Genomic DNA, 27,647 nt, shown 5'->3' on the forward strand with positions numbered 1-27,647 from the left:
CATGTTATTCTGGGTGGATTTACCCCGGAAGCTGTTTATGCCATGGGGCAGCAGGACCCCGGAGTCCCTTTTCTGCCCCCTTTGACATGAAATTTACCTCTTACAGTCTCGTACCAGAAGATGCCCAACAGCCCGTCAAGCCAGGAAAACTCTCCAAGCTACTCAGTCACACTATATATTGGGGACTCGCCAGCACCCCGTGGGCGCTGCCACTCGTTTGCCACTAGCATTGAAGAATCACAGTTAAGATGGGGCAGGGAGGGAGGTCATAACCCCACCGCCAGACCCCGCAACATGTCCGTCTTCAAGAAATTCTTCCGCAAGAAAGACTAGACTCTAATCTCCCAACATGCCAGCCGTGTCAGGATTTATTCCGTCCCGGGACTATGGCCGCACTGTCCACGGTTATGACGCCTAATGACGACATCGCAATGAGGCAAGCGCCGATGACGTGATGGACATCATGCTCCTGAGCGGAGGACGCAGAGGCACTGGGAACCACTGTGTCCTCTGTGGCCTACATTGGCTTCCCGCAGCCAGACGGATCAGACGAGTCTTCATGTGAGGTCGCGGATTGTCTATGTCACCGGCCCTTACTGCCCCGTACAAGAAGGGCTGCTTCTTACCTAAAATGCCACGTGTCTGTAAAGAACGATGAACTCGACGTGCCCAAAAACTCCAGAACTCACACTGGGGAGACGTCTCCGTTCACCGGCCGGTTCCCCCGTTCACCGGCAGCTTGGATCGCACTTATTTTAGCCAATATTTTATAATCGAAGAAGCAGATAAAAGCGGGTTTATTTATAGATATCAGGACGGCGGGGCCACAGCGCCCCCCGTTTTTACCCCAAAGACCGGCCTGCCGGGGGATCTTTTTTATACAATAAACGGCTCGCCTGCCGCTTTGTCGCATATTCCACATTTTGCCGGATTTGTATAATAAAACACTTTGGTTTCACGCTTCCGTTTATTTATTGGCTGCGGCGGCGGCGGCTGCGCATTACTTAGCGGGCGGGGGCTTTACGCAGACGCAGACTCCGTTGGTGGGATATGATCAGTAGTGGTAGAAGGAGCTTCTCACGCTGAGAGCCCCCAACAGACGTTCTTCAACCAGATACACCTACGAGGGGCCGAGGATGATCCTAACAGTGCGGGATATACTGTGATGTATATAGATATAGACAGATGGAGAGAGTAGAGGTTGTAGCCGTATTAGTCCAGCGGTGTGAATATCAGATAACAGATGGAATAAGTATCTTGCGATAAAACCTTTTTTATTGGACTAACAGAGTTTCGGAATGAGAAGCTTTCGGGATCTCCTCTCCCTTTCTCAAGTCTAAAACATTTCTGAGCAAAACGACACAGAATTCAATGGGGGGGGGGGGGTTACTGCCCAGACCTGATAAGGGAGGGTGAGATGTTGTAAAAGTACGTGTCCCCCCAGAGGGTCATACATGTTCTGAGCTGGGAGTTTTGGGGGGGTTCAGCCCTGCTGAAGATAAACTGACACAGAAAAAGAAAGCTGCTGGTGCTCACATACCGGGAATAGAATACAGTACATATAGCGGGAGGGGGGGAATACAGTACATATAGCGGGAGGGGGGGGGAATACAGTACATATAGCGGGAGGGGGGGGAATACAGTACATATAGCGGGAGGGCGGGAATACAGTACATATAGCGGGAGGGGGGGGAATACAGTACATATAGCGGGAGGGGGGGGAATACAGTACATATAGCGGGAGGGCGGGAATACAGTACATATAGCGGGAGGGCGGGAATACAGTACATATAGCGGGAGGGCGGGAATACAGTACATATAGCGGGAGGGGGGGGAATACAGTACATATAGCGGGAGGGGGGGGAATACAGTACATATAGCGGGAGGGCGGGAATACAGTACATATAGCGGGAGGGGGGGGAATACAGTACATATAGCGGGAGGGCGGGAAATACAGTACATATAGCGGGAGGGCGGGAAATACAGTACATATAGCAGGGGGAATACGGTACATATAGCGGGAGGGGGGGGATACAGTACATATAGCGGGAATACAGTACATATAGCAGGGGGGAATACAGTACATATAGCCGGAGGGGGGGGGGATACAGTACATATAGCAGGGGGGGGGATACAGTACATATAGCAGGGGGGGAATACAGTACATATAGCGGGGAGGGGGGGATACAATACATATAGCGGGGGGGGGCGTTATGTAAAACCTGTGTAGTGGGACAGAAACCCAATTCGGCATTGAGTTCTGTATTCTTGCTGTTGAATCATTCTGACTTAAGAAGTTTGTCTTTCTTTGGTGTTACTGAAGTCCCCTTTGATTTTTAGGTCCTTGATTTAGTGGTCATGTTGGGTGAAATGGGGTCCCCGGGGGTGCAATAGGAATTCTCCTTGTGTTTAATGGAATGTCTGCGCATGTTCATTCTGCCATTTAATTGCTGGCTGGTTTCTCCAATGTAGCATCCTAGGTCACATTTAGTGCATTGTATCATATACACTACATATATATACACATATATATATATACATATACATACATATATACATATATATATATATACATGAACAAAGCACTCTATATATACACACTAAGGTACAATTAAGGGAGTCACAGATCGGCACAGGAGATACACAGTATGCAGATTAGTTGCAGTTTAAATGTACGAGTTGTTACAACACTTCAGAGATCAGATTGCAGATCTATGATAATATATTGTTAATTCACATATATATAATCATAATATATACACACATTCACACATTTATGCATTAATTTTACAATACAGATATCCACTATTCTTTACAACATTGTCTAATCATTATAACTTTGTCCTTTTATGTATATTTATTCACAAATTTATCACTGCTGATCCTGTATACAGGAGTACAGCATTATATACACAAATATAAAGGCACAAATAAGAGGTTTACTTACCGGCATAGGAGACACGTATTTTGCAGAGTAAATTTAAACGTTGCCATGACGATCCGGATCTCACACAGTGTGTCTGAGACCCGGAAGCACTGCTGATATTATGCACATGCGTATCCGGGAATGGTACACGCCGGGTCTGAATACCTCGAGCACTACAGGTGTCGTAGGTCTTGTTGATGATATTTCTTGCTATAAATATGATTGACACTGCTTTTCTGACATGTCCTGATGAAAGTCTAATAAATAGACTGAAACGTTGATTAGAAAACTGCAGTTTCTTGAGTGATTATTTAAAGAAGTCCCTGGAGTGCCGGTAACTATTTTTGGATGTTTTATGATTTGCTGTTGCAGCTACTTGGCACCGGGCTAAAAAGGTGGTGATTGGTGTGCAATTGTTAATTTTGGAAATTATATATATATATATATATATATATATATATATATACACACCAGGGGCGTACCTAGAGTATTTGGCACCTGGGGCGGATCCTGTATGTGGCACCCCCCCACACACACACTTTAAAACTGCATAGCTTCTACCGTTATATACCGGCGGAGACACTGAAGGTGGTACAGCATAACGCTTACTGTTATCATTATATACTGAGGCAGACATTGACGGTGGTACCGCATAACACTTATCACTATATACTGAGGCAGAAATTGACGGTGGTACAGCATAACACCTATCACTATATACTGAGGCAGACATTGACTGTTGTACAGCATAACACCTACCACTATATACTGAGGCAGACAATGACGGTGGTACAACATAACACCTATCACTATATACTGAGGCACACATTGACGGTGGTACAGCGTAATCACTATCACTATACATTGAGCCAGACATTGACAATAGTGCAGCATAACTCCTATCACTATATACTAAGTCAAACATTGATGTGGTGTAGGCCTACCACTTCATTAGTAGTAGGGATGCACCGAAACGAATTCTGGACTGAAACCGAAAATGCAGCATTTACCTGGCCGAAACCGAATATGGCCCCCCCAACACCATAAAAAAAAATCTAACACTTTTATTTCAAGTAAGTAACACACCAAAATAGGACAAAACAATTAAATAACAATATTAATATATATATATATATATATATATATATATGATTGTTAACAGCAATCACATTTCTATCATGCCCAGGCATACCCAGATTCCAGGATGTACTCGCAGACTTGGCATGATAGGAGTATGATTCCCCTATCTACCCCTTCTCACTCCCTTTTGTCCTACCTACCCCTTCTCACTCCCTTCTCCCTATCTACCCCCTATCCCCCCGTCTCACTCCCTTCTCCCTATCTACCCCCTCCTAACTATCTACCCTCTCCCACTTTGAAGTTCACTTACCTTTCAGGAGTCCTGCGGTGGGGGTGCAAGGCCTCTGTCTCCCAGCTCTGCCACTGTATGGAACAATATAGAGTGATGGGAGTTATGATGTACTAGAGCATAATTATATAATGAAAAATACATTGGAAATGGTACAGCATAACACCCATCACTCTCACACACTTACCAATCCGCACATATACCAATCCACATATATACCAATCCGCACACATACCAATCCACACACACACCAATCCGCACACATACCAATCCACACACACACCAATCCACACACACACCAATCCACACACCAATCCACACACACACACCAATCCACACACACACACCAATCCACACACACACACCAATCCACACACACACACCAATCCACACATATACCAATCCACACATATACCAATCAACTCTCACTCACTGAATGCTTTCCTACCTTTCCTCTTTTCTCCTTACAGCTTCTTTTCCTCCTCTTCGCTCTTCTTCTTCAGTTCTTCTGTCTTCTTCCGGGTCAGAGGGCACGGACGGCAGTGGGCGCGGCTTCAGTGTTGTGCGCCGGGATCTGACAACAAATCCCGGCGCACAGCAGCTGTTGCCGCGCGGATCGCAAGGGAGCGGTATCGGAGGTCTTTAACAGAGGGAGATCCTTGAACCGGCTTAAAATCACTCAAGGGAGCCGGAGGTCTGTTAAAGACCTCCGATACCGCTCCCTTGCGAGCCTGCTCCTCCAGCGGCAGACATTGCTGTCCGTCTCTGGAGGGGTGCCGGGAGCCGGCAAGTTGGCACCCCCCTGATGAGCGGCACCCGGTGCGGACCGCCCCCCGCTAGGTACGCTTCTGATACACACACACACACTATATATATACACGGTGAGATAGGTCTGGGATCGCCCCTCGCTGAGGTCAAGGGACAAGTGCCCGTCTTCATTCAAACCAGGCAAACAGCAGTAAGTTTGTGCAATCTGACACAGGGTCAGGTTTATTAGAAAGGTTGCAAAGACAAAAGAAATAAAACAACACAGCAACAAAATAAATACCTTGCCTGTCCGGCACTTACTACACAAGAGATGCCCCTCACTACCAGCTGGAGAGCTTCTCTCTGCCAACTTAACACAATACGTCCAGCAACCTTTACTCACTTTACTCACTTTACTCACTTTACTCACTTTACTCACTTTACTCACTTTACTCAAATGTCTCTCCCACAGACAGGCTTTCTGTGTCCTCAGCCAGTGAGCTACCTGCGCTCCTGGCTTCCCTTTTATATCCGCCCTCTCATTCACCTAAATTAATCACCTCGCAGGTGGAAGACTCTGGGGTTACTTCACATAGGAAAGGAATCTAGGAGAAACATACCTCCCTTCCACCACCAATCCTACATGAATGTCACAATATATATATATACACTATATATACGCTATATATACATTACATCGCTAGATGTGCAGGTATATGATCTTTTAATACTGTAGGTCTTGCTGTTGTGGGTGGCTATGTTGTCTGTGCGTATGTGTTGGCACAGTTTGCAGCCCCCCCCCCGGTTTGCCTGACCCTGTCTGCCCTGTCCGAGGGCTCCCTGCCCTGTGCCATTGGCTCGCTAACGCATTGCGTACATAGAATGTATACATGCGTAACATGTTTTGCCCCGGACCCATACGTCATACGAGCCAGGCTCGCGCAGGCTGTGGAGAGTACCGGTTACAGGCGGAAGAGGTTAATACCCCGTGCAGCCATGACTCATACGTTGCGGGTCACGTGCCGGTAGCTTTCCCCGCTCTTACACATAATGGGCGACTTGCCTGCTCACCGAGTCATCGGCTTACAAATAGTTAATGAGGTTATGGGGCAGCCGCTTAAATCTCCAGCAGTCACCCTAAGGGTTAATTTATTATTTCTCTGCCGGCCAATCAACCCTTACAGGACCGGCGTGCCCTGATGCCCCCCCAACAAATGAACGCACATTAACCCTCCGGGGGCACTTTAATACACTTTCCTCAAAAAGGCCAAATGCCCGTGTAGAAGCTGCAGCTTCCTGCAGCCAGTCAGCGGCAGGGAAGCGATGGGGGCACTTCCTGCGCATGCGGGTCTGAGCGCACCCGAGTCCCCTCCAGGCCGGGAATCTGCACTTGGTGTCCCCTTGCACAATACCCCCTCCATGGGTTTTTGCTCCTTTGCCCCCCCCCAAGCAGGAGGTGTGTTCAGGGCGATGCAGACACCACCAGTCAGCACATAGCCCCCCCACGGGTGCAAGGCGGGGAGCTACAGCTTCTCCCTAAGGTAACCGCTTTAGTCATTTAAATGTCTGAAGAACGCAGAGCAGCCCCTCGCGGGATAATTGAATGCATGTTCTTCTATAGGAGGGGTATCAGGAGCAGGGAACCGGCCTTAACGGAGTCACGGACACACCTTGTACCCCCGCTGGGTACGCCTGTCGGTTCTGCGATGCTTCCTGCTGGGATTGAAATGGTTACCCGGTCTCTGTGGGGGGGGGGAGTAGGGGTTTGGGGGGGTGGTCCGGGCGACAAGGGCCGAAGTCCGTGGGCAGGTGATACATGGTGGGGTCGGATTGGAGGGGTACGGGGTACAGACAATAAACAGCTCATACGGCATTATTTAACCCCGGATGGTCATAATAACTGCTACGGGCGGCACTCATTAACCCCGAGCTGTCACATTGACTCCTTACTAGCCATATGAACCAATTATTGTATCACTACGCCCCCCCCCCCCCCCCGCTGGGGAAATGCTTTTTCTTCCTCATTTAAGAACATTGCAGGGGCCCAAAACTGATGCCACCAACCCCAAGCACCCCCCCCCCCGCACCGCTGGGGCAGATACTCGCTCCCTACCCCCCCACGCTGACAGAGGAGCCAGAGGGAGCAGAAGAGCCAACAAAACTACACGGGTGAGTGTGTCATTATGATAGTGTGTGTGTAAGCGTGTGAGTGTGTGTCAGTATGATAGCGTGTGTGTAAGCGTGTGAGTGTGTGTCAGTATGATAGCGTGTGTGTAAGCGTGTGAGTGTGTCAGTATGATAGTTAGTGTGTGTGTAAGCGTGAGTGTGTCTGTCATAATGATAGTGTGTGTAATGTTAGGGATATTAATGAGACAAAATAGGCAAAACCAATATTTCGTCACACACAAAATAACGACGCTACCAAATATTGTAGGACCACATCCACAATATTCATTTAAGGAGATACCCTATATTTTATCTCCGATCCTAAATTCTTACAGATCGCCGAAAATTATAATTCAAATTAGATATATATCATCGCGATAGTCAATAAAAATATTATTTATTGTAAATCCAATTTATAAAATATATATATGAGTCACACAGTGCATAATATAAAACACAAAATTCTTAAAACATGTAAAAAATAAATCAATTCAAATACAGTATATTATCGATAGTTATCAATATGAATTATTACTTTATGAGTCTAAAACACAATTAATTTCCAGTCCACTCAGCAACCAACAATGATAATAATCAGGGCAGTAATAAAGATATCACTATCTCTCTAATATTAGTTTAACTAATATGACAAATTATAATAATTTAATTGTGTCTAAGAGTATTAGTGAAGTTCCTAATAGATGCAAATAATGTCAAACTTCATCTATAGGTAAAAATACCTTTTCATTATTGTTATTATCACGGGTTATAAGCTGCAGTCTCACAAGCCGTCATATACAATAATGCAATATATTATTTCCCAGAAACAGGGAATTCTATACGAAGAAGACACAATTCATCTCTATTCAGAATAAAACAATTATATTTACCACCACTTGTTGCTGTTGTCCAACTGGTCCTTGTAGAAATTAATCCAGATTCATTGTCAAGAAATTAAGTGGGCAAGAATATAACTTTCTACAAATTATATAGGTTAGGACTCCAAGTAACTCTAAGAGTGAAATATGGTGCCAGGATCTTAAGATTCCAATTCTCTGGGGTAAATTTGGTGAATAAGTCCGTCAGGGTCTGTCCATTTCAGGGTGCGATCTTTAAGCTTTTAAAGACAGGGCTCATTATCATAGCCTCCACCTTTTGATTGGAATTCTCCAATCATAACGGTGGGTTTTACCCATTATAATTAGGATTTTTACTCATATTTACACCGTTGTAATTTCTTAATTTACCTGTGAGAGACGCTCTGGTCTAAGAATTAACTTAAAACCATTACATATGTGTTTGGAATTTATCCTTGGTCACCCTAATCGCCAAATGTTACTTCCTAGATAGTAACTCAGGTCTTGGTAGTCTTCCCATGTATCCCCCATTCCAAGTTCCATTTCTAAAGATATGCAGTGTCTTCTCCTTAACTTTCTCATGGGAGATAACATTAATTGTATCATATATACACTGCAACATCATTATACATGAATACTCCTTTGTTCTCAATTATAGAGGGAACAAAGACAAAAATAAATAATCACTATATGATTAAATAAAATAAAATGGCTCTAACTCCATTTTGTGTAAAATCACAGAATATAGAAATACATGCTTTCTGTGATAAAATATCTGACAGTAAGCGTGTGAGAGTGTGTCATTATGATAGTGTGTGTAAGCGTGTGAGTGTGTCAGTATGATAGTGTGTTTGTAAGCGTGTGAGCGTGTGTCATTATAGTGTGTGTGTAAGCGTGTCAGTATGATAGCGTGTTTGTAAGCGTGTGAGTGTGTCAGTATGATAGTGTGTGAGTGAGCGTGTAAGTGTGTGTCAGTATGATAGTGTGTGTAAGCGTGTGAGTATGTGTCAGTATGATAGTGTGTGTCTAAGCGTGTGAGTGTGTGTCAGTATGATAGTGTGTGTGTAAGCGTGTGAGTATGTGTCAGTATGATAGTGTGTGTCTAAGCGTGTGAGTGTGTGTCAGTATGATAGTGTGTGTGTAAGCGTGTGAGTGTGTGTCATTATGATGAATACTCCTTTGTTCTCAATTATAGAGAGAACAAGGACAAAAAGAAATAATCACTATATGATTAAATAAAATAAAATGGCTCTAACTCCATTTTGTGTAAAATCACAGAATATAGAAATACATGTTTTCTGTGATAAAATATCTGACATAATCCCCCCTTTAGATTATGACAAAGCAAAATCCAGTTTGCTTTAGAATGATCTCAACAAGTGTCAGATGGCATATTAACGACTTCAAATCATGTTGTCCGACCTGGTACTTGCAGGGGTATAATGCACGGATTGGAACACTTTTGCTCCTGTAAGAGAAGTCATTAATGAAAACTTTCTTTATCGACATCCATTTTAGTAATCATTTTATGAACGATGTCTCTGAAACAAAATATAAAGGAATGTGTCCTCTGGTTAAATCAGTCATTCCAGATTGCACTTCTTCCAAAAATGAAAGTGTGTGGAATAATATCGGGTCGTGCACAAACAAAAGTTCACGTTTGAATTGTTCATGACTTTGGTGCATATTAATGGAGTGAGAGATTAATTTGGAATGCATATTCGTGGTTACAATGGTATCATTCACCATAACCATTAAGTCTACTAGATACTCTCTTTGTCGTTCCATTTCCCGATGAATAGCATTGATTTCTCCTTTTAAGCCTCGAATTTCGTTCTCCAAAGTTTGAACAGAAACAGAGTTTGCGGCAGACATACCGGTTGCAACGACTGCACCTATGGCTGTACATACCAAGGCAACAATTAAGGCAACAAGGAATCTTTTAGCTCGATGATTCATTGTAATGGAGCTCGATACAAACGGCTTCCTGGCTTGTTCCAAAATTTCTTGAACGCGTCTTTGTGCTCTTTCAAGATGCATCTGGTACCAGGCCTTTAACTCAGGGAGCTGCATCGATGAAACATTGTACTGTTTTTCGATGGAGATCTTCGGGTCTAAGCTGACAAACACACGTTGTGTTAGGATCCTCTTTTCTGTACGGATGAATCCAGGAGTCTCTTGGATCATAATGCCAGAGGATGGTCCAGGCTCTGCGATCGGTTCCATCCGCATCTCGTGACACAGTAGTAGTACGATCCAGACGCTCGCCACATCCTTCTTAGACATCTTTCAGAACTTGAATCCTTGCCTTAATATTCAAAAAGAAGAATAATATGAGAATACGCACTTGTAATATCACTTGACATTAAGACATATCTATCCAAGCTACCTATCAATATTAATATAGTTGCTGGATGGTATGGAAATTAATGATATGAATATACATGATTGCATAACATAACACACATTTCAAGTTGTATACGATACCACATTGTTGATTTGGATCTTCTGATTTCACACCGATGTTCAGTCTTCTAACTCAGAATCATTATCTATAATTCTTAACTGAGATCTAGGATGACAAGCACGCAATTGGTTAATATGAACCCATTTTTCAACAAAATCACCATCTTTAGGAATCTTGATCTTATAAGCTACTGGTGAAATCTTGTCAATTATGACATATGGACCCTTCCAAGAAGGTAGAAACTTCTTTTCCTTCACTTGGTTTCGTGCAAAGTTATACAGATAAACTTGGTCGGAGATTTCATATTCTTTCTTAGTAGTCTTCAGATCATAATAGGTTTTAGCACTGATCTCTGCTTTTTCTAGATTCATTTGTGCAAAAGCAAATGCATGTTGAAGATGTTTACGTATATTTTCAACATACTGATGGGTTGTTGCAGCATTGATCAAATTATGATCAGATGTGCGATATAGCAAATGTTGTGGTAAAACCATTTTTCTGCCTGTCATCAATTCAAAAGGTGACATCTTAGTGGCGGTACTAGGTGTAGCTCTAATAGCCATTAGAACCAAGGGCAATTTAACATCCCAGTCCTTGCCAGATTCTTTCATATACTTTTTGAGTATATTTACTATGGACTGGTTATAACGCTCTACCCCTCCGCTAGAGGCTGCACGGTAGGCGATATGTAACTTGCGTTTCACACCTAGGATTTTCCACATTTTTGTCATCACTTCGCTTGTGAAATGACTTCCACGATCTGACTCGATTCTCTGAGGAAGGCCAAATCTGGAAAATACATGATTAATTAGTAATGCTGCACACACAGAACTAGTGTTCTCTCTGCATGGAATACATTCTACCCATTTGGTGAACATGCATGTAACAGTTAACATATACTTGTTACCTCTTGAGGATCTAGTTACAGGTCCTATGAAATCGATTTGTATGTCAGACCAAGGTAGAGACATTCCTCGTTTCTGAAGTGGTGCACGATGAGTTGGAGCATGAGGTTGGAATTGCGGACAAATCAAACATCCTCGACAATAAGTTTGCACATCTCTTAGCATATGTGGCCAATAGGCATAATCACGCAGTATTTCGTAGGTGATCTTATCCCCACGATGACCAGATGTAGGTGCATCATGTGCGTGTTGCAACATTAAACCTCTAAAGGTGGTAGGAACTACCTGTCACGGAGCTGGTTAGTCCGACCGACTACCTCCGCTGTCTTGTGCTCCCTTAGCCTGGGACAACACACACTTTCCCCGGTTTCCCAGTCGCTAGCCGAGACTCAGTGTAGGGTATAACATTCAGAACACTTTATTGTACACAGGCACAGGTATATATATCCATATAAACACATCAACACACAGAATGAGACGTCTGAGTAACATAACCGCCCCCTTTAGCTGGGGGATTCAGGTCTCCCAGGAACAATATGGGAGATAACGGGATTAGCCTCTGATATCTTCCACCGATAGTCAGGCAGGAGCCCTGGCTGGGCACCCTGTGGAGATAATCCAGTCTGGTACACATAGTGGGGCAGGAGGCTATTCTAGCTGCCCAGCAGTTCCAAAAGTAAAACCTGTATGTCCTGGTACTGGGCCTGGCGGTGTGGGGTAAACATAGAAACTGGGTTCCAGGGGAACGGGTGGTTGGGCTGTATAATATCCACAGCGGTGTGCCTGAAGGGACGAGTCCGTCACACTACCCATTGTTGTATGCCATGTTTGGATGTTCTGATCAGCAATCCATCAAGTTGAATTGGACTTTATAGCTCATTAAGATTCGCAAGTCTTCATTATCCTTACAATCATCATCAGTGATAGGATTGGCAATGGGATCTTTAATATACTCATAAAATCGACCAATAACGGAATTGTTCTTTTGATTAGTGATTAGATCCTCATTAGGAAATTCTTGACTCCATTGTGCAATATTAACATCCACTAGCTTGCTGTCTAGTTATGGCTTCAATTTGAATTGATCCCGTAAGATCATCAATGTTAAAAAGTTCTCCATTGATGGCTGCCTGTTTTGCTAATGAATCAGCCAAATCATTACCGTCTTTATCGATACTTTGTATCTTAGAATGGCCTTTGGTTTTCTTCCAATAAATGGTCAAATCATGTTTGATTACCAATTCATCAATCTTACAAAACAGCTTACCATGCTTCACGGGTTTATTGTTACTTCTCAGCATTTGGTTACGTTTCCAGCTAGGCAGATATTCGACAAAACTGTTGCGCACGTAGTTAGAATCGGTTATGATAACAAATTCTTTAACACCATATTCAATTGCCATTTGAATGGTTTTATATACGGCACAAAGTTCAGCTATCGGACTGCTTTTAGGACCAAGGCTGTAGCCTACAGATATATTTGGATAATCACCTGTCCAGGTGATTCCAATACCTCCAATTTCCGTTCATTATCAATGGTAATATGATATGAACAACCATCTATGTATACAGATGATAGTGGTCGACAATATTCCTTGTCATAAGCTTTATACGGAGAAAGTAATTGTTCCTCTAGGAAATCATCTCCGGTAGAGTTATCATCCAGAGGTAGAGTAGCACAATCATGTAGATCTGCTAGTCCCTGGGCAACTACGTTCTTCTTATTTTGATTATAACGGACTTCTAACGGCCATCCCTGGCCATGCAGTAATTCTACTGTTAGAAAGATTACCGTCTCGTATCCTGTCGCTCTGCAAATATTGTAGAGGTTGGTGAGCAGTTTCTACAATGTTCTCGCCGTGGATATAGCTCCGAAAATTCTGCAATGCCCATACTGTAGACAATAAAGCTTTCTCACAGTTGTTTAATTTCATTTCAACCGGTGACAAGGTTTTGCTTCCATATGCGATGACCTTGTTCAGATTGTCCTGTTTTTGATACAAAACCGCACTTATGCTTAAGTTAGTAAATCCTGTTTCCAGATAGAAAGGCTTACCTCCCTCCGGATATGCCAAACAGGGTGCTTGAGTGAGTTTTCTCCTCAGCTCGTCTATGGCTTTGTTCTGGGCTTCCCCCCAGTTCCATCTTACATCTTTCTTAAGCAGCTGTAAAAGAGGTTTTGTTATTTCTGCATAGTTATCAATAAACTTACGGGAATAATTAATCATTCCTAGAAATGATCTTAATTCTTTGACATTGGTAGGAGTTTTGGCATTCAGAACGGCTTCAACTTTCTTCTTCTGTGGACTTAATCCTTCAGAAGTTACCTCGTGTCCAAGGAAGTTGACTTTGGTACGACACCATTGGGCTTTCTGTAATGAGAGTTTAACTCCTGCCTCTCTTAATTGATTAAGAACATGAAGGATCTCCAGAATATGTTTATCAAAAGATGTACTTTTGAGTAAAATATCATCCACGTAGGCCAAGGTTCCCCTTTCAAATGCGTCAGGCATAACTTTATGCATGAATACAGCAAATTCATGACCAGAATTTATGTAACCAAAAGGCATCCGGGTCCAAGTATACTGCTGTTTTCCAAATGTAAAGGCCAACTTGTATTGGTCCTCTTTGTGTACCGGAATAGTCCAGTATCCCAGGGCACAATGTAGGGCAGTAAATATTTTGGATCCTTGCATTTGTACCAAATATTGGTCTATGTAGGGTACAGGCCATCCAGACATATACACACGTTTATTTAGCTGTCTTAAATCAGCACACAAACGCCATTGACCATTAGGCTTCAGAATTCCTAGGATGGGGTTATTATACGAACTGTGCACCGAACGGATAATGCCACGGTCCTTTAAATTCCGAATTATATCCTGTAGCGCATCATAGGGCGCTAAAGGTAATCTATATTGCTTGATACATACGGGTGGTAGATCGGGATCAGTCTGGATTCTAGCAACATGGAAGTTAGTAAAACCACAATCATAAGAATCTTTGGCAAAGATCTCTTGGAACTCCCTTAGCTGTTGACGTTCACTGTCATTAGAGCAAGCATCAGCCATGGATATCTGTTCTTCCACCCTTTCCTGAAATCCAGGAAAAACTTCAGGTTGACCTATTTCAAAGGATTCCTCAAGTTTAGAGGTTAGATCCTCTCCAGGTGGATTAATTTTCTTTTGGTCATAATATTCTTGTTCATCAATTAGGTGGTCAAAGACAATGGAGGATTCTTCAATCCTGCAGGAACCTTCACCTATACTGAAAGGATAAACAGATTGGATAGTGAATAAACCTTCTGGAATAGAATTAAACGTTTGTTCCACTATTTGTTCTTCTGTCAGGTATTCCTCAGGAATGAGACCTATTACATGATTTTGGAATCCAAAAGTATAATATTCTGAATCCAATGCCAAACCTACAACAGTGCCTTTGGATAAGGTAATATTACGAGGTGTAATGTTGTTTATAACAACATAAATAGTGTTTCCATGAATATTTACCATTGGTGTGGGTGTTACCATGATACCTAGCTGTTGCATCCGGTTGGATAAGCAGATAAATGCATTGGGATTTCTCAATCTCTGGCCTTTCTTAACCTGTATGGGTAGAAGAAAGTTACTACTCCCTTGTGGAATGGTTACATCTTCAGGTACTTGAACACTGACTGCATATGGCAATAACTGTGCCGATTTCAGTGCTTCATCTTCATCCTGAAATTCACAAGGATCGCTTTTTAATCTGGTCCAAAGATTAGAATTAATCAAATCCAGATGGATAGCAAAGCGACGTATGACATCATTGCCCACATAAATCTGGTAACGAGGTTCGTCCAACACCAGAAACAAATGTTTGGCTGTTTTATTTCCGATAGAAATGGATAATAAACATTTTGCAATAATATTATGGCTATCCGATTCGCCGTCCAGATTATGGATCCACCTGTCATGGGGAGAAAGATACCGGATCATTTTAGGATTAGCGATCTGTTTTAACAGACTTTTGCTGATATAGCTGTTTTCGATCTCCAAGTTTAGCTTGGCATTCTTACTTCTCCTTAGATCATTCACTTGAACAGGAAAAAATAAATTGTATTAAACCCTTTCAATTTTATCAAGGAATTGAACATGACCTGCTGATTCCACAGATTCCACATAATTCCTGTGAAGAGAAATGGTTAAAACATCGCCTTCCAGAGATACATTTCGGATCCTCTCCGGTTGAACTTTTATGGAATGATCATCTGCAGGGGAAATAAAATCATTAACCTGCAAAACAGTAACATCAGATGACTGACTATTCCTAAAATGAATTTCAATCGAATCCGGCCTTTCCTCAATCACATGGCAATTACGCCTGGATTGCTGATGAGACTTATCATATGGAATGGGTACTTTGGTTTGTGACCATACAATCCCATTCACACAATCTATGATTACATTAAGTCTTCTGAGTAGATCTATACCCAAAATCAATCGGTCATAGGGGAGATTTACCACTATTACCGGGTGTCTCAAGGTCTTATTACCTATGGTAATCTTTAACCAGGTTGAACCTATGACATGAAGGGAATTGCCTCCAACACTCAGTAGAGTATTTGGAAAGTCTCTTAGCTTCGGCTTTTCTGCTGCTAAGTCCGTTACCTTCTGAAAGTACACATTTGACAATATAGTTGCCTGTGACCCAGTGTCAATTAACCCCATGAAGGGTTGTGGTAATGAATCCTGTACCTTTACAGAGACATAATATCTTCCTTCATATTCTTCTAGTTCACATAAAAACTTAGAATGTGTCAGCATATCACTTGTCTTCCATACGTTACCTGTCACGGCCGTAGTTCCAACCTGTACTGATGCGTGCACATCCTTACCCACTAGTTCTTCCTTCTCATGAATGTCTTGAGCATTCAAGCTGTTACTAGCGGTTGGTATCTCATCGGTTAACTCCTTCAGAGCCGGTTCCTGGGAACTAGATGCTTTTAAAGACAAGTTAGCTTGCGGATTCATTTGGTCTGGCTGCAATATAGAAGAAAAAGTTACAGACACGTCCCCCCTAGCCAAAATGGAGGGACCACATAGGTTTTACCATCATTATTAACACAATCATTTGATAGATGATGAGGATCTGGAAGTAAAACAGGGTTAGGAATTATATCATTTGATAACCATCCCTGTGTTGCCACATCGGCTTTAACTTCCCTATGATCTATTGCGGGGGAGCTGGCATTGTAGCAGGACCTGCCTCTAAAAAAGGATTGGTGGTCGCTGTAGCCATAGTTTGACTTAATTTAGTCATTTGCTCCGTTAACAATTTGATTTGGTCACTCATTTGATTTACATGATGACGTAAATTATTTTTCTCATTCCTGTACTGCCTATTAGGTTTGGAGTTATTTGGCTGAGACTGTTGGGAGTTATCAGACTCAGATTGGCTGGATCTGTCCCTATTAGTCCTGTAAAATTTCCTCCTTGCCATAGGGTTTTTTTTCCATTGGGAATTACCCTTCCTCCACTGTGGATTCTTTTTGGCAGTCGGACTTTTTCCTTTGTTATCCTGGGATTCCACATTAAGAGTTTTAGGCTTGACAGCAGGTGAGGCTGTAGCCGATTCCTGTTTCTGAGGTTTTGGGGATTTAACCACCTCAGCATAGCTTCTCTTTTTCTGTGATTCTAATCCCAGATGGGCTTGGGTTTCTGCCACCTCTTGTCCATTAAATTTCTGACTCTTTTTATCAGGCAAGTCATCATTGGCATGCAGTACTGTATACAGCGTCATGCATTCATTAACAAGCCAATCTAATGAACAATCGCTATCATAATCTCTGGCAAGATTTGTCCGAATTGGAGAAGGCATTGCATAGAAGAAAAGATCACGGAATTCTCGAGAATCATATCTGGGCTTACGTTCTATAAAAGAATAAGCGTTCTTTAGAACAGTTAAAAACTCTCTAGGACTTTGGTGAGGTCTACATTTCAGATTATACACAGCCTTCTTAGCAGCGGACACAGTTTTATACTGTCCAAACTCAATCTTAATCTCATATTTCATTTTAGACCAAGATAGGGTTCGCATACTTTGTAAACCTTCAAAGTAATGTCTGTGATGACTTGAAAAAGTCCACGACACATAGTGGTTCTTATGGATATCATCATCCATTCCCAAAAACTGCATTGCCCTTTCAAATGATTCTAAATGATCAGCAATATTAGCTGTGTTTTTTTTTAGAAAATTCAGCAACAGTCTCCTTAAGGAATTTAATTACCTTAGGGCATCATAGACAGGTACGGGTAATTTCTTAGTACCCTTTATCACTCCTTTAAAGTTACAGGAGCGCCCGTCTGATCTGTGTGTTCTGGCCGTATTGGCACCTTGTAACATCACAGAGGGTTCACCTGAAACATGACCTTCTGAATAAACGGAAGATTCACCATCACTTTTATCACTCTCCTGATTTTCATCAGAATCAGAGGAACCACGTGTATCAGACAATTTAACCTTATGATTCCGCTGTGATTGGACAGAAGCCACCTGATTAACTTGTTCTTGTAGAGTTTGTAATTGCTTACTTAAACTCAGAACAGCAGACTCTGTTACGGTGGTGTGGGTTTTAACCCCTTCATCACCTTCACCATACAAAGATAACTTAGGCATTTGTACACTATCCTGTTTAGACAATTGGGCTTGGAGTTCTCGTATCTCCCTACGACAATTCTCCAGATCATAGCGACAATCCGTTTCCCTGCTCTTAGCATCAAAGTATTGGCCATGAAGTGCCAAATGCTTATCAGTCAAATCATCAAACTTTAGTCTCAACTGTTTGTACTCTGCCTGGGTATCATTTAACTGATCCAGGGCTGTTTTAGAATCTTGCAATTATTTTTGGAGACTAGACACTTCTTTTTCTCTAGTTTCACGATCTCGCAACAACCGAGAAGCCAATACAAAAAAGTAGGGCCAGGATGAAAAGATTAACCCTTCTCGCTCCTTCAAATCTAATGTTTGAACAATAGCATTCAAATGTCCAACCAAAGGTGATCCGTCAGACCATTCGTTTGTTAGGCTAGGTTTCCACTTGGGTTTTTTTTGCTAAAAACGCCCATAAAAACGCCAATAGCGCCACCTGGCGTTTTTTTTGTGAAAAAATGCAGCAGCCAGATGTTAGCTGTTCTTCAATAGGAAATCGCAGAATGCCATATCCACTTGGCGTTTTTTTGTTTGGCGTTTTTTCAGTCCTCTTTGGCGTTTTTCTGCTTTTTTGGGCTCTGTGGCAGTTTTTCAAAATCGCAGCATGTTGACACTCTGGCGTTTTTTGCAAGGAAATCTTGGCGTTTTTCTCCAATAGAAGTCTATGGGAGAGAAAAAACGCCATGAAAAAGCCATGTGGGTTTATTGCCTTGGCGTTTTTTATGGCGTTTTTTCCACAGTTACAATGCAGAGGATGGACCCAGTATCTGTGTGTCCTACGAGAAATAGGCTGGAAACAAACAGTTTCACACAAAACAAAGTTCATATTGAATTCTACACCATTTGGAACAAACATGCCATTACAAACAAACATACGCGACGCATCAACTGGATCCTGCGTGCCAAAAGCAACAGCAAACAATTTGCACCATCATTTGGGGCCAATCTTCCTAGAGGAGCAGACATTCGGAATAAAGCATGCCTTACAAACCACAGAAAAGTGACAAAAGGGTCCGCTGGGGCGTTTAAGTAGAACTCTACCAAGTAAATGACATCAGGGGGCAGATACTTGCCATTTATCCTAATCCCTTTTAGCTGGGTGAAACTTCTAACTTGAAAAACTGCCTAAGGTCAAAAAAAGCAATTTCCACAGAAAGGCTAAAACGCCAGAAAAAACTCCAGAAAAAAACGCCAAAACGCAGAAAAATGCAGTGGCAGTTTTCTTGGCGTTTTTCATCAAGAAAAAAAACGCAGGACAAAAACCCAAGTGGAAACCTAGCCTTAGGGTCATTTGTACTTCATCCTTAAGGGATTGGAGCCACTCTCCATAATTCTCTTTGATTTTCATATTTTTATGATAACCTCTCATAATATCATGTTTAATGTTATTAACATGTACTAGCACTTGTGCTTTAGATATCAAAACATCTTCACCAGAAGTAGCACTCGATTTGCTGGACACAGACATGTTTTATGCACTGATCAGGATACGATACACAGTACCAAAAATATACTATATGAAACAACAGAAAATGACAACAACTACCGTATATCAATAATTAGAACTATTATTTTACGTGAAATATCTCAGCAGTGCCTCCAATTATGTTAGGGATATTAATGAGACAAAATAGGCAAAACCAATATTTCGTCACACACAAAAAATAACGACGCTACCAAATATTGTAGTACCACATCCACAATATTAATTTAAGGAGATACCCTATATTTTATCTCCGATCCTAAATTCTTTCAGATCGCCGAAAATTATAATTCAAATTAGACAGATATCATCGCGATAGTCAATAAAAATATTATTTATTGTAAATCCAATTTATAAAATATATATATGAGTCACACAGTGCATGATATAAAACACAAAATTCTTAAAACATGTCAAAAATAAATCAATTCAAATACAGTATATTATCGATAGTTATCAATATGAATTGTTATTTTATGAGTCTAACACACAATTAATTTCCAGTCCACTCAGCAACCAAAAATTGATGATAATCAGGGCAGTAATAAAGATATCACTATCTCTCTAATATTAGTTAAACTAATATGACAAATTAAAAATAATTTGTTTGTGTCTAAGAGTATTAGTGAAGTTCCTAATACATGCAAATAATGTCAAACTTCGTCTATAGGTAAAAATACCTTTTCATTATTGTTATTATCACGGGTTATAAACTGCAGTCTCACAAGCCGTCATATACAATAATGCAATATATTATTTCCCGGAAACAGGGAATTCTATACGAAGAAGACACAATTCACCTCTATTCAGAATAATAAAACAATTATATTTACCACCACTTGTTGCTGTTGTCCAACTGGTCCTTGTAGAAATTAATCCAGATTCATTGTCAAGAAATTAAGTGGGCAAGAATATAACTTTCTACAAATTATATAGGTTAGGACTCCAAGTAACTCTAAGAGTGAAATATGGTGCCAGGATCTTAAGATTCCAATTCTCTGGGGTAAATTTGGTGAATAAGTCCGTCAGGGTCTGTCCATTTCAGGGTGCGATCTTTAAGCTTTTAAAGACAGGGCTCATTATCATAGCCTCCACCTTTTGATTGGAATTCTCCAATCATAACGGTGGGTTTTACCCATTATAATTAGGATTTTTACTCATATTTACACCGTTGTAATTTCTTAATTTACCTGTGAGAGACGCTCTGGTCTAAGAATTAACTTAAAACCATTACATATGTGTTTGGAATTTATCCTTGGTCACCCTAATCGCCAAATGTTACTTCCTAGATAGTAACTCAGGTCTTGGTAGTCTTCCCATGGATCCCCCATTCCAAGTTCCATTTCTAAAGATATGCAGTGTCTTCTCCTTAACTTTCTCATGGAAGATAACATTAATTGTATCATATATACGCTGAAACATCATTATACATGAATACTCCTTTGTTCTCAATTATAGAGGGAACAAAGACAAAAAGAAATAATCACTATATGATTAAATAAAATAAAATGGCTCTAACTCCATTTTGTGTAAAATCACAGAATATAGAAATACATGCTTTCTGTGATAAAATATCTGACAGTAAGCATGTGAGTGTGTCATTATGATAGTGTGTGTGTGTAAGCGTGTGAGTGTGTCAGTATGATAGTGTGTGTGTAAGCGTGTCAGTATGATAGCGTTTGTAAGCGTGTGAGTGTGTCAGTATGATAGTGTGTGTGTAAGCGTGTAAGTGTGTGTCAGTATGATAGTGTGTGTAAGCGTGTGAGTATGTGTCAGTATGATAGCATGTGTGTAAGCGTGTGAGTGTGTCAGTATGATAGTGTGTGTGTAAGCGTGTGTGTGTCAGTATTATAGCGTGTGTGTAAGCGTGTGAGTGTGTGTCAGTATGATAGTGTGTGTAAGCATGTGAGTGTGTGTCAGTATGATAGCGTGTGTGTAAGCGTGTGAGTCAGTATGATAGTGTGTGAAAACGTGAGTGTGTGTCAGTATGATAGCGTGTAAGCGTGTGAGTGTTTGTCAGTATGATAGTGTTTGTGTAAGCGTGTGTGTGTGTCAGTATGATAGCGTGTAAGCGTGTGAGTGTGTGTCAGTATTTTAACGTGTGTTTTAGTGTGTGCGTCAGTGTGTAATTATGTTAGTATGTTATGTATGTCTGTAAGTATATTAGTATGTATATATATATATATATATATGTAACTCTGGGGGAGAGGTATATATGTGTGTATATATATATATGTTACGGGGAGGCGGGGTCTAGCTGTGTGTGTAACTGTGGGGGAGAGGTATATATGTTAGTATGTATATATATATATGTAACTGTGGGGGAGAGGTATATATGTTAGTATGTATATATATGTAACTGTGGGGGAGAGGTATATATGTTAGTATGTATATATATATATATATATGTAACTGTGTGGGAGAGGTATATATGTTAGTATGTATATATGTAACTGTGGGGGAGAGGTATATATGTTAGTATGTGTATATATATATGTAACTATGGCGGAGAGATATATGTGTGTATATATCTATGTTACGGGGAGGCGGGGTCTAGGTGAGTGTATATATATTTATGTATGGGAGGAGCTTGAGGGCCCCGAGTCCGTGACATGACCCCACGCGTGTCAGAGCCGAGAGACCGGATTCGCTCTCCGCGTATTTAGCGGCAGCGGGTTCTGTTAGTCAGGCCGCCTGTGATTGGCCGGCGTTACGCACCGGGCAGTATTCCGGCCGCTGATTGGCGCCAGTCCGGGAACTTCCCTGACAGGACAGCTTCTGGAACGGAGGGCGAAGGACGGAACCGGGGGAAGAGAGCCAGTGCCGGGTGTGCGGCGGAGCACATGGGGCTATTTACCACAATGTGCGGGGTATGAGGGATTAACTGCCCTTAGCTGGGTCCCTGGGTAAGTACGGAACCCTTTGCCTTCCCCCCCGGCGATTGCCCCTCTATGTTTACCCGTGCTCCCCAGTCACCTATTACCCCCTCCCTTCATGTTTACCCCAGTCGCCTATTACCCCCTCCTTCCATGTCTGCCCCCTGCTCCCCAGTCATTTATTGCCCCCCCCTCCACGTCTGCCCCCCAGTCACTTATTGCCCCCCCTCCACGTCTGCCCCCTGCTCCCCAGTCACTTATTACCCCCCCTCCATGTCTGCCCCCTGCTCCCCAGTCACTTATTATCCCCCTCCATCCATTTCTGCCCCCTGCTCCCCAGTTGCTTATTACCCCCTCCCTCAATGTTTGCTTCTGGGTCTCCCCCCCCCCCCCCCCCCCTGTGATTGCCCCACTTCTTGATTAGGAGCCACTGTGTGCATGGAGTCGGGGATCAGAGACAAAACACCATGGGGGCATTAAGCGGAAGGCTCAGTATCCAGAACTGCCCCCTCGGCCTCAGGCCTTGTTACCGCGTTTTTAGCTGCCCCATCTCCTCGTGGAGGATGCTTTCGATGATGTCATGTAAGGGGTTAATGTCTCCTGCTGGGCCAGGGGGGGGGACTCGCCTTGTTCGTATTGCCGTTACGGTGTATTCTTGTGTTTTCTAGGTGTCCGCGAAGCAGCTGAGCTCTTCCTCCAGACGTATTTTTGCCGGGGTATCTTCCAGCTCTGGGGCAATTATTGCTGACCTTGCCATGTCGGAGGAGTGGGGCCAGAAGAAGCTGCCCCCGGAGGAGGGGCGCTATGACTCTGGGATAGCAGACTCAGTCCAGTCCTTGTCTGAATTCGGAGCCTCCAGGTTCCCCTCCCTGCCGGAGGCAGAAGAGCCGAAGCTTCAGGATCCATCCACGCGGGGGGCAGATTCCGCCAAGCCCGGGGTGTTCGAGGCCCACGAGCTGGACAGGACGGACTCTGTGTATGGCTCGTCTTCAATAACGGAGTCGCTGCGCGCCACGTGCGTGCTGTCTATTGCCCCCCAGGGGGGTAAAACTGATGCTGAGGGGGTGAGAAGAGAGGAGCCCCAGGAGCTGGAAGGCCTGAGCTACCTGTCTGAGGAGGGAGACACGTGAGTTTCCCATTCTCCCCCCAACCCCCCCCCCCCCGCGACTTGCGCCCGTGACTTGCGCCCGTGACCGTCTCTGGGGGCCGGCGGCTCTTCGCGCATGCTTATTGGGAAATCCCCACCGGCCCTCGGTGTCCGTAGCCCTCCATTCCCCTGACGCAGGCTGTCGCTAGGTGTTATTAGCCACGCTGTTTAACCCCTGGGGTATTTTTCTTGGATTAACGCAGGTGATTACAGTCCAGTGAGTCTCCTCAGTGTTATAACAGATTGCAGGTTCTGCCTTTTGTTTAATTGTTACTATAGAAACCCAGAAGCCGCCGGCACATAGGCCCCCGTTGGCCCATCTAGTCTGTAAGGAATTAATCAGTTGTTGGTCTCGTCTTAGATTCAGGAGCCGTATGTCTATCCCATGCATGTTTTAATACCCTCACTGTATTACCCTCTACCACCTCTGCTGGGAGGCTGTTAAAACTTCCTTTCATTACATAGCCTCTGACCTCGTACTGGTGGAAGGATCAGGCAATCAGAGGAGGCCCTCACTCCGCGGGAATAGCTGCTGATCATTTATTCGTACCCCAGGGGACCCCGTGCAGAGGAGTCACTGGGGGGTCCCAGGAAATTGGAGGAGGAGGGGATTCCCTCCTGTCACCTTCACTGTTTGTCATGGAGAGAGAGTGCAACGGTGACACTCACACCCCCCAGCACGTGGCAGAATCCGACCCACAGGGGCACAACTGCTAACGGCGCATCACCTCCGAGCGTTAACCCTTTACTGTCACAAAGCTTCCACGGCTCGGCACACGGGGAACAGCCTTTATTCTTAGGGCCTGGTGTACTGAATGGGGTTTAGGCAGCCAATGACCCCAGCTGCAGTTTAGAAGAATGGGGGAGAGTGCGGCGGCTGCAGTTTAATGTTAGAGGAATGGGGAGAGTACGACGGCTGCAGTTTAATGTTAGAGGAATGGGGAGAGAGCGGCGGCTGCAGTTTAATGTTATTTCCTGTGGCGCTCGGGTAGTAACGCTGCATCTTCCGTGGCGTGTTTTGGGTACAATGTGGCGTTTCGTGTAAATGGGGAACAGGAAGTGGATTCTCAGAACGGGCATCCAGAATAGGAATGACCGGACTCTGATCCTGCCGGGATTCTCGCTTTTCCTCCTCTGCCTGGGTGTCTGATCAGAGCAGGGGGGAGGTTTCTTTTCTTATACATAGAAAAGTTCTCCCGGCAGGAAGTGCAAGAAAAACTCCTTCCCCCGCAGCTCGCGTGTCCCGGGATGTTTACAGATCAGTAGATCTATTAGAATCCCCTCTTATTGTGTATACAATGGGAGCGGCCGCCCCAACTTCCTGTTCTCAGGATCTGCAGGATTATTCCTCCCCATTCGGTTATCTCTCCCCTATTCTATTTTTATAAAATCTGTGTTCTGCTACCAGGGGGTCTTTCAACCCCCAGGTCTAAAAAGCAAAAGGGCTCCCCCGGCAGAGTTTGGGGGGCTCCCCTGTGCTGTTACTCCCCCGGCAGGGCACGGGGCCCCGCGCTGTTTACTTCCTAAACCGGTCTGGCAGAAAGTGAAAGTTCCCCAGGAAGCGGTCGGAGTTATTTTGAAATCTCGGTGGAAATCCCCTGCTGTCTGCAGCGTGAGTCACGTGTCCGGCTGGCAGCGGCGGCCGTCTCTCTCATTCCGGCCCGGGGCGTCTCTCTCATGCCGGGCGATAAAAGTATCGCGTCGTGACTGTTGTGTTCTGGCTTTTGAGTCCTTGTAGCAAGAGATAGAATGCCTCTGTCTTAATCACCCAGAGAGATTTTCACTTATTAAAGCAGGGGGGGGGGGGTGCTGTGGCTGTTGTGACCACGTTAAGAAAATGGCCAACGGCTGAATAAAGTGCACCTCCTTCCAGCGGAGGCCGCCGAGCGCCTGGGTCGCAGTGACACGAATACGCTCTGTCTGCGCATGTGGAGCCCTCGTCGGATTGGTGGGAGTATACCATGTGGGTGCAGGTGTTCAGCCATACATTAGCCATACGGTACGGAACAAGAGGCCCCCTGCTGGCCACAAGTCCTGTTACCGTGAGTAATGTGATGCGTTTCTCCCGCAGGATCTTGCACCTCGCTGTCATTCACTCCATGCAGGAGCTGGCGCTCTATTTCATCGCCGTGGCCCCCAAGGACGTCCTGGATATCCAGAATGATCTGTACCAGGTATGTGGCCCCAGCCTTAACCGTTTGAGCAGCAGAACGCTTTAAAATGCCCCGCGGTCACGTTACAGGGTCACCGGCCGTGGGGCGAAACGCTCTGCCAGGAGCCACGGCCTTTTATTAATTCTGCGCAGGAAGCGCATTTAGGAGGCGGGCGCCGTTTAACTCTCTAATTATCAGATGGTGGAAACTCCCGTCTGTGTCACCCCGCAGTGGGAGGGGCAGACGCCGTGTCCCGTAGCTCTCTCCTGTCTGTCACCCCGCAGTGGGAGGGGTGGACGCCGTGTTGCAGTGCTGGCGTGTGATGTACCTGATCTGTAAGTCTTTTCCCCCCGATTTCTCTCAACCTGCCCCCCCCCCCCCGCAGACGCCCCTGCACCTGGCTGTTTACCTGGATCAGGTGAAGGTGGTGGAGTCTCTGGTGGAGAAAGGAGTCAACCTGGAACTGCAGGACAGGAAGGGCAACACAGCTCTGCACGTGGCCTGCGAGAACCAGCACTTGGATAGTGCCAGGATCCTGCTCCAGGGGCCACGGGGCCCCCAGAACCTTCACCTGCAGAACTGGAATGGTAAGAGGCGCCTCATTTGTGTAAAATTGTTGTAGAAAACACATTTCTGCCGAAAGAGGAGCGCGGGCCGGCCGATTTCACTTATACTCCGCGTCCCACAGTATACGGGGCCCGCAGGGTAACAGCGCTGCAGAGAACGGGAGGCGCTGCGCTCTCTAGTGCTGCTGCAGAGATCAGTCTGTCTCTGTCACCCGGGGGGGGGGTCTGCACTCTCAGGATGTGTTGCTACCGGTCGGTTCCTTTGGGCTCATGGGTCTGCACTGAGACGTTTTGGAACCTGCGCCGCTCTCCTTTCTCGTGAAGAGCCTTCTCCTGCAGCTGCGAGGTAAATAGTACCTCAATGTCTCTTTCTGATTCTCGTTATCTCCTCAGGTCTGGCCTGTCTGCATATCGCCACCATGAAGAGAGACCTCTCCCTCACCTCTCTTTTACTGGAGCACGGAGCCGACATCAACGACCAGGTGACGGTCTAGTTCTGCACTAACCCCCGAGGTCTCTCTGACCCTCTCCTCCCCGTCTCTTGTTGGGCTCCTTTGCTAAGTTTGTGTCCTTTTGAATGCAGGAGGGCACCAGCGGGAAGACCCCCCTGCATCTGGCGGTGGAGATGCTGGACTCCGCTCTGCTCGCCCAGTTATTACAGCATCGCCCCCAAGTGGACGCTCTCATGTATAACGGCTGTACCCCTCTGCATCTGGCAGTGGGCCGGAAGGACGCCGGTTTGGCCCGGCTGCTTTGCCAAGCGGGGGCCGATACCCTGCAGAGGAACCGCGAGGGGGACACCCCCCAGGATCTGGCAGAAGGAAATAATCAGGTGGGGGGCCGCAAGCACTTTACATACACCAGTGGTAACCCTTTGCCTGCCGGATGTTCAGGGCATCTGATGGCGGTCAGGTTCCCGGTATTCGGTGATCATGCTCAACATTGAGTGGTGACCCCCGATGTAGCCCATTGGGAGGCGGGGCCCAGTGCGAAAAGTCTGTTGTAATTTCATGTGGAATTAGAATATAACGGGTTGGTGCCGAGGGCCGAGCGGCTGCCTCGTTGTGTTCCAGCCGCATTATACCCAACCTTCTCTCCCTCCATACAGACTTATTAAAAAGTAAAACGGTCTCCGTGTCTTTTCCCCGCAGCTCCTGGCTCTTCTGCCGTTCGATGACTTGAAGATCTCCGGGAAGCCGGTTGTGACATCGGCGTGAGCCGTTGCTGGCTGGGGGGAGCTCACTGCGCAGGTTCCCCGACACTCTCTGACTATAGACGCTTTGGATCAGGACACA

The 27,647-nt window shown here is 44.5% G+C and overlaps 1 protein-coding gene across 1 annotated transcript; it reads left to right on the forward strand.

Moving 5' to 3' along the window:
- The first annotated feature begins 386 nt into the window (after positions 1-386).
- On the forward strand, positions 387-27,569 carry LOC149276698 (NF-kappa-B inhibitor epsilon-like). Its single transcript, XM_089503380.1, has 8 exons — positions 387-436; positions 537-603; positions 23,155-23,612; positions 25,705-25,807; positions 26,172-26,373; positions 26,746-26,834; positions 26,936-27,184; positions 27,504-27,569. The coding sequence occupies exons 1-8, from the start codon at positions 387-389 to the stop codon at positions 27,567-27,569; spliced, it is 1,284 nt and encodes a 427-aa protein (XP_089359506.1).
- The last annotated feature ends 78 nt before the right edge of the window (positions 27,570-27,647 follow it).

The sequence above is a fragment of the Sceloporus occidentalis genome, unplaced genomic scaffold (genome assembly GCF_023333645.1).
Source record: "Sceloporus occidentalis isolate IW3139 unplaced genomic scaffold, rSceOcc1.0.p SCAF_231, whole genome shotgun sequence".
Classification (NCBI taxonomy): Eukaryota; Metazoa; Chordata; class Lepidosauria; order Squamata; family Phrynosomatidae; genus Sceloporus; species Sceloporus occidentalis.

Excerpts from the sequence above, each read along its gene's own strand:
- LOC149276698 (XM_089503380.1), top strand. The coding sequence starts at position 387 with ATGGCCGCACTGTCCACGGTTATGACGCCTAATGACGACATCGCAATG. Across the intron at positions 26,835-26,935 it reads GAGCCGACATCAACGACCAG|GAGGGCACCAGCGGGAAGAC; the intron begins GTGACGGTCTAG and ends TTTTGAATGCAG. Across the intron at positions 27,185-27,503 it reads TGGCAGAAGGAAATAATCAG|CTCCTGGCTCTTCTGCCGTT; the intron begins GTGGGGGGCCGC and ends TTTTCCCCGCAG.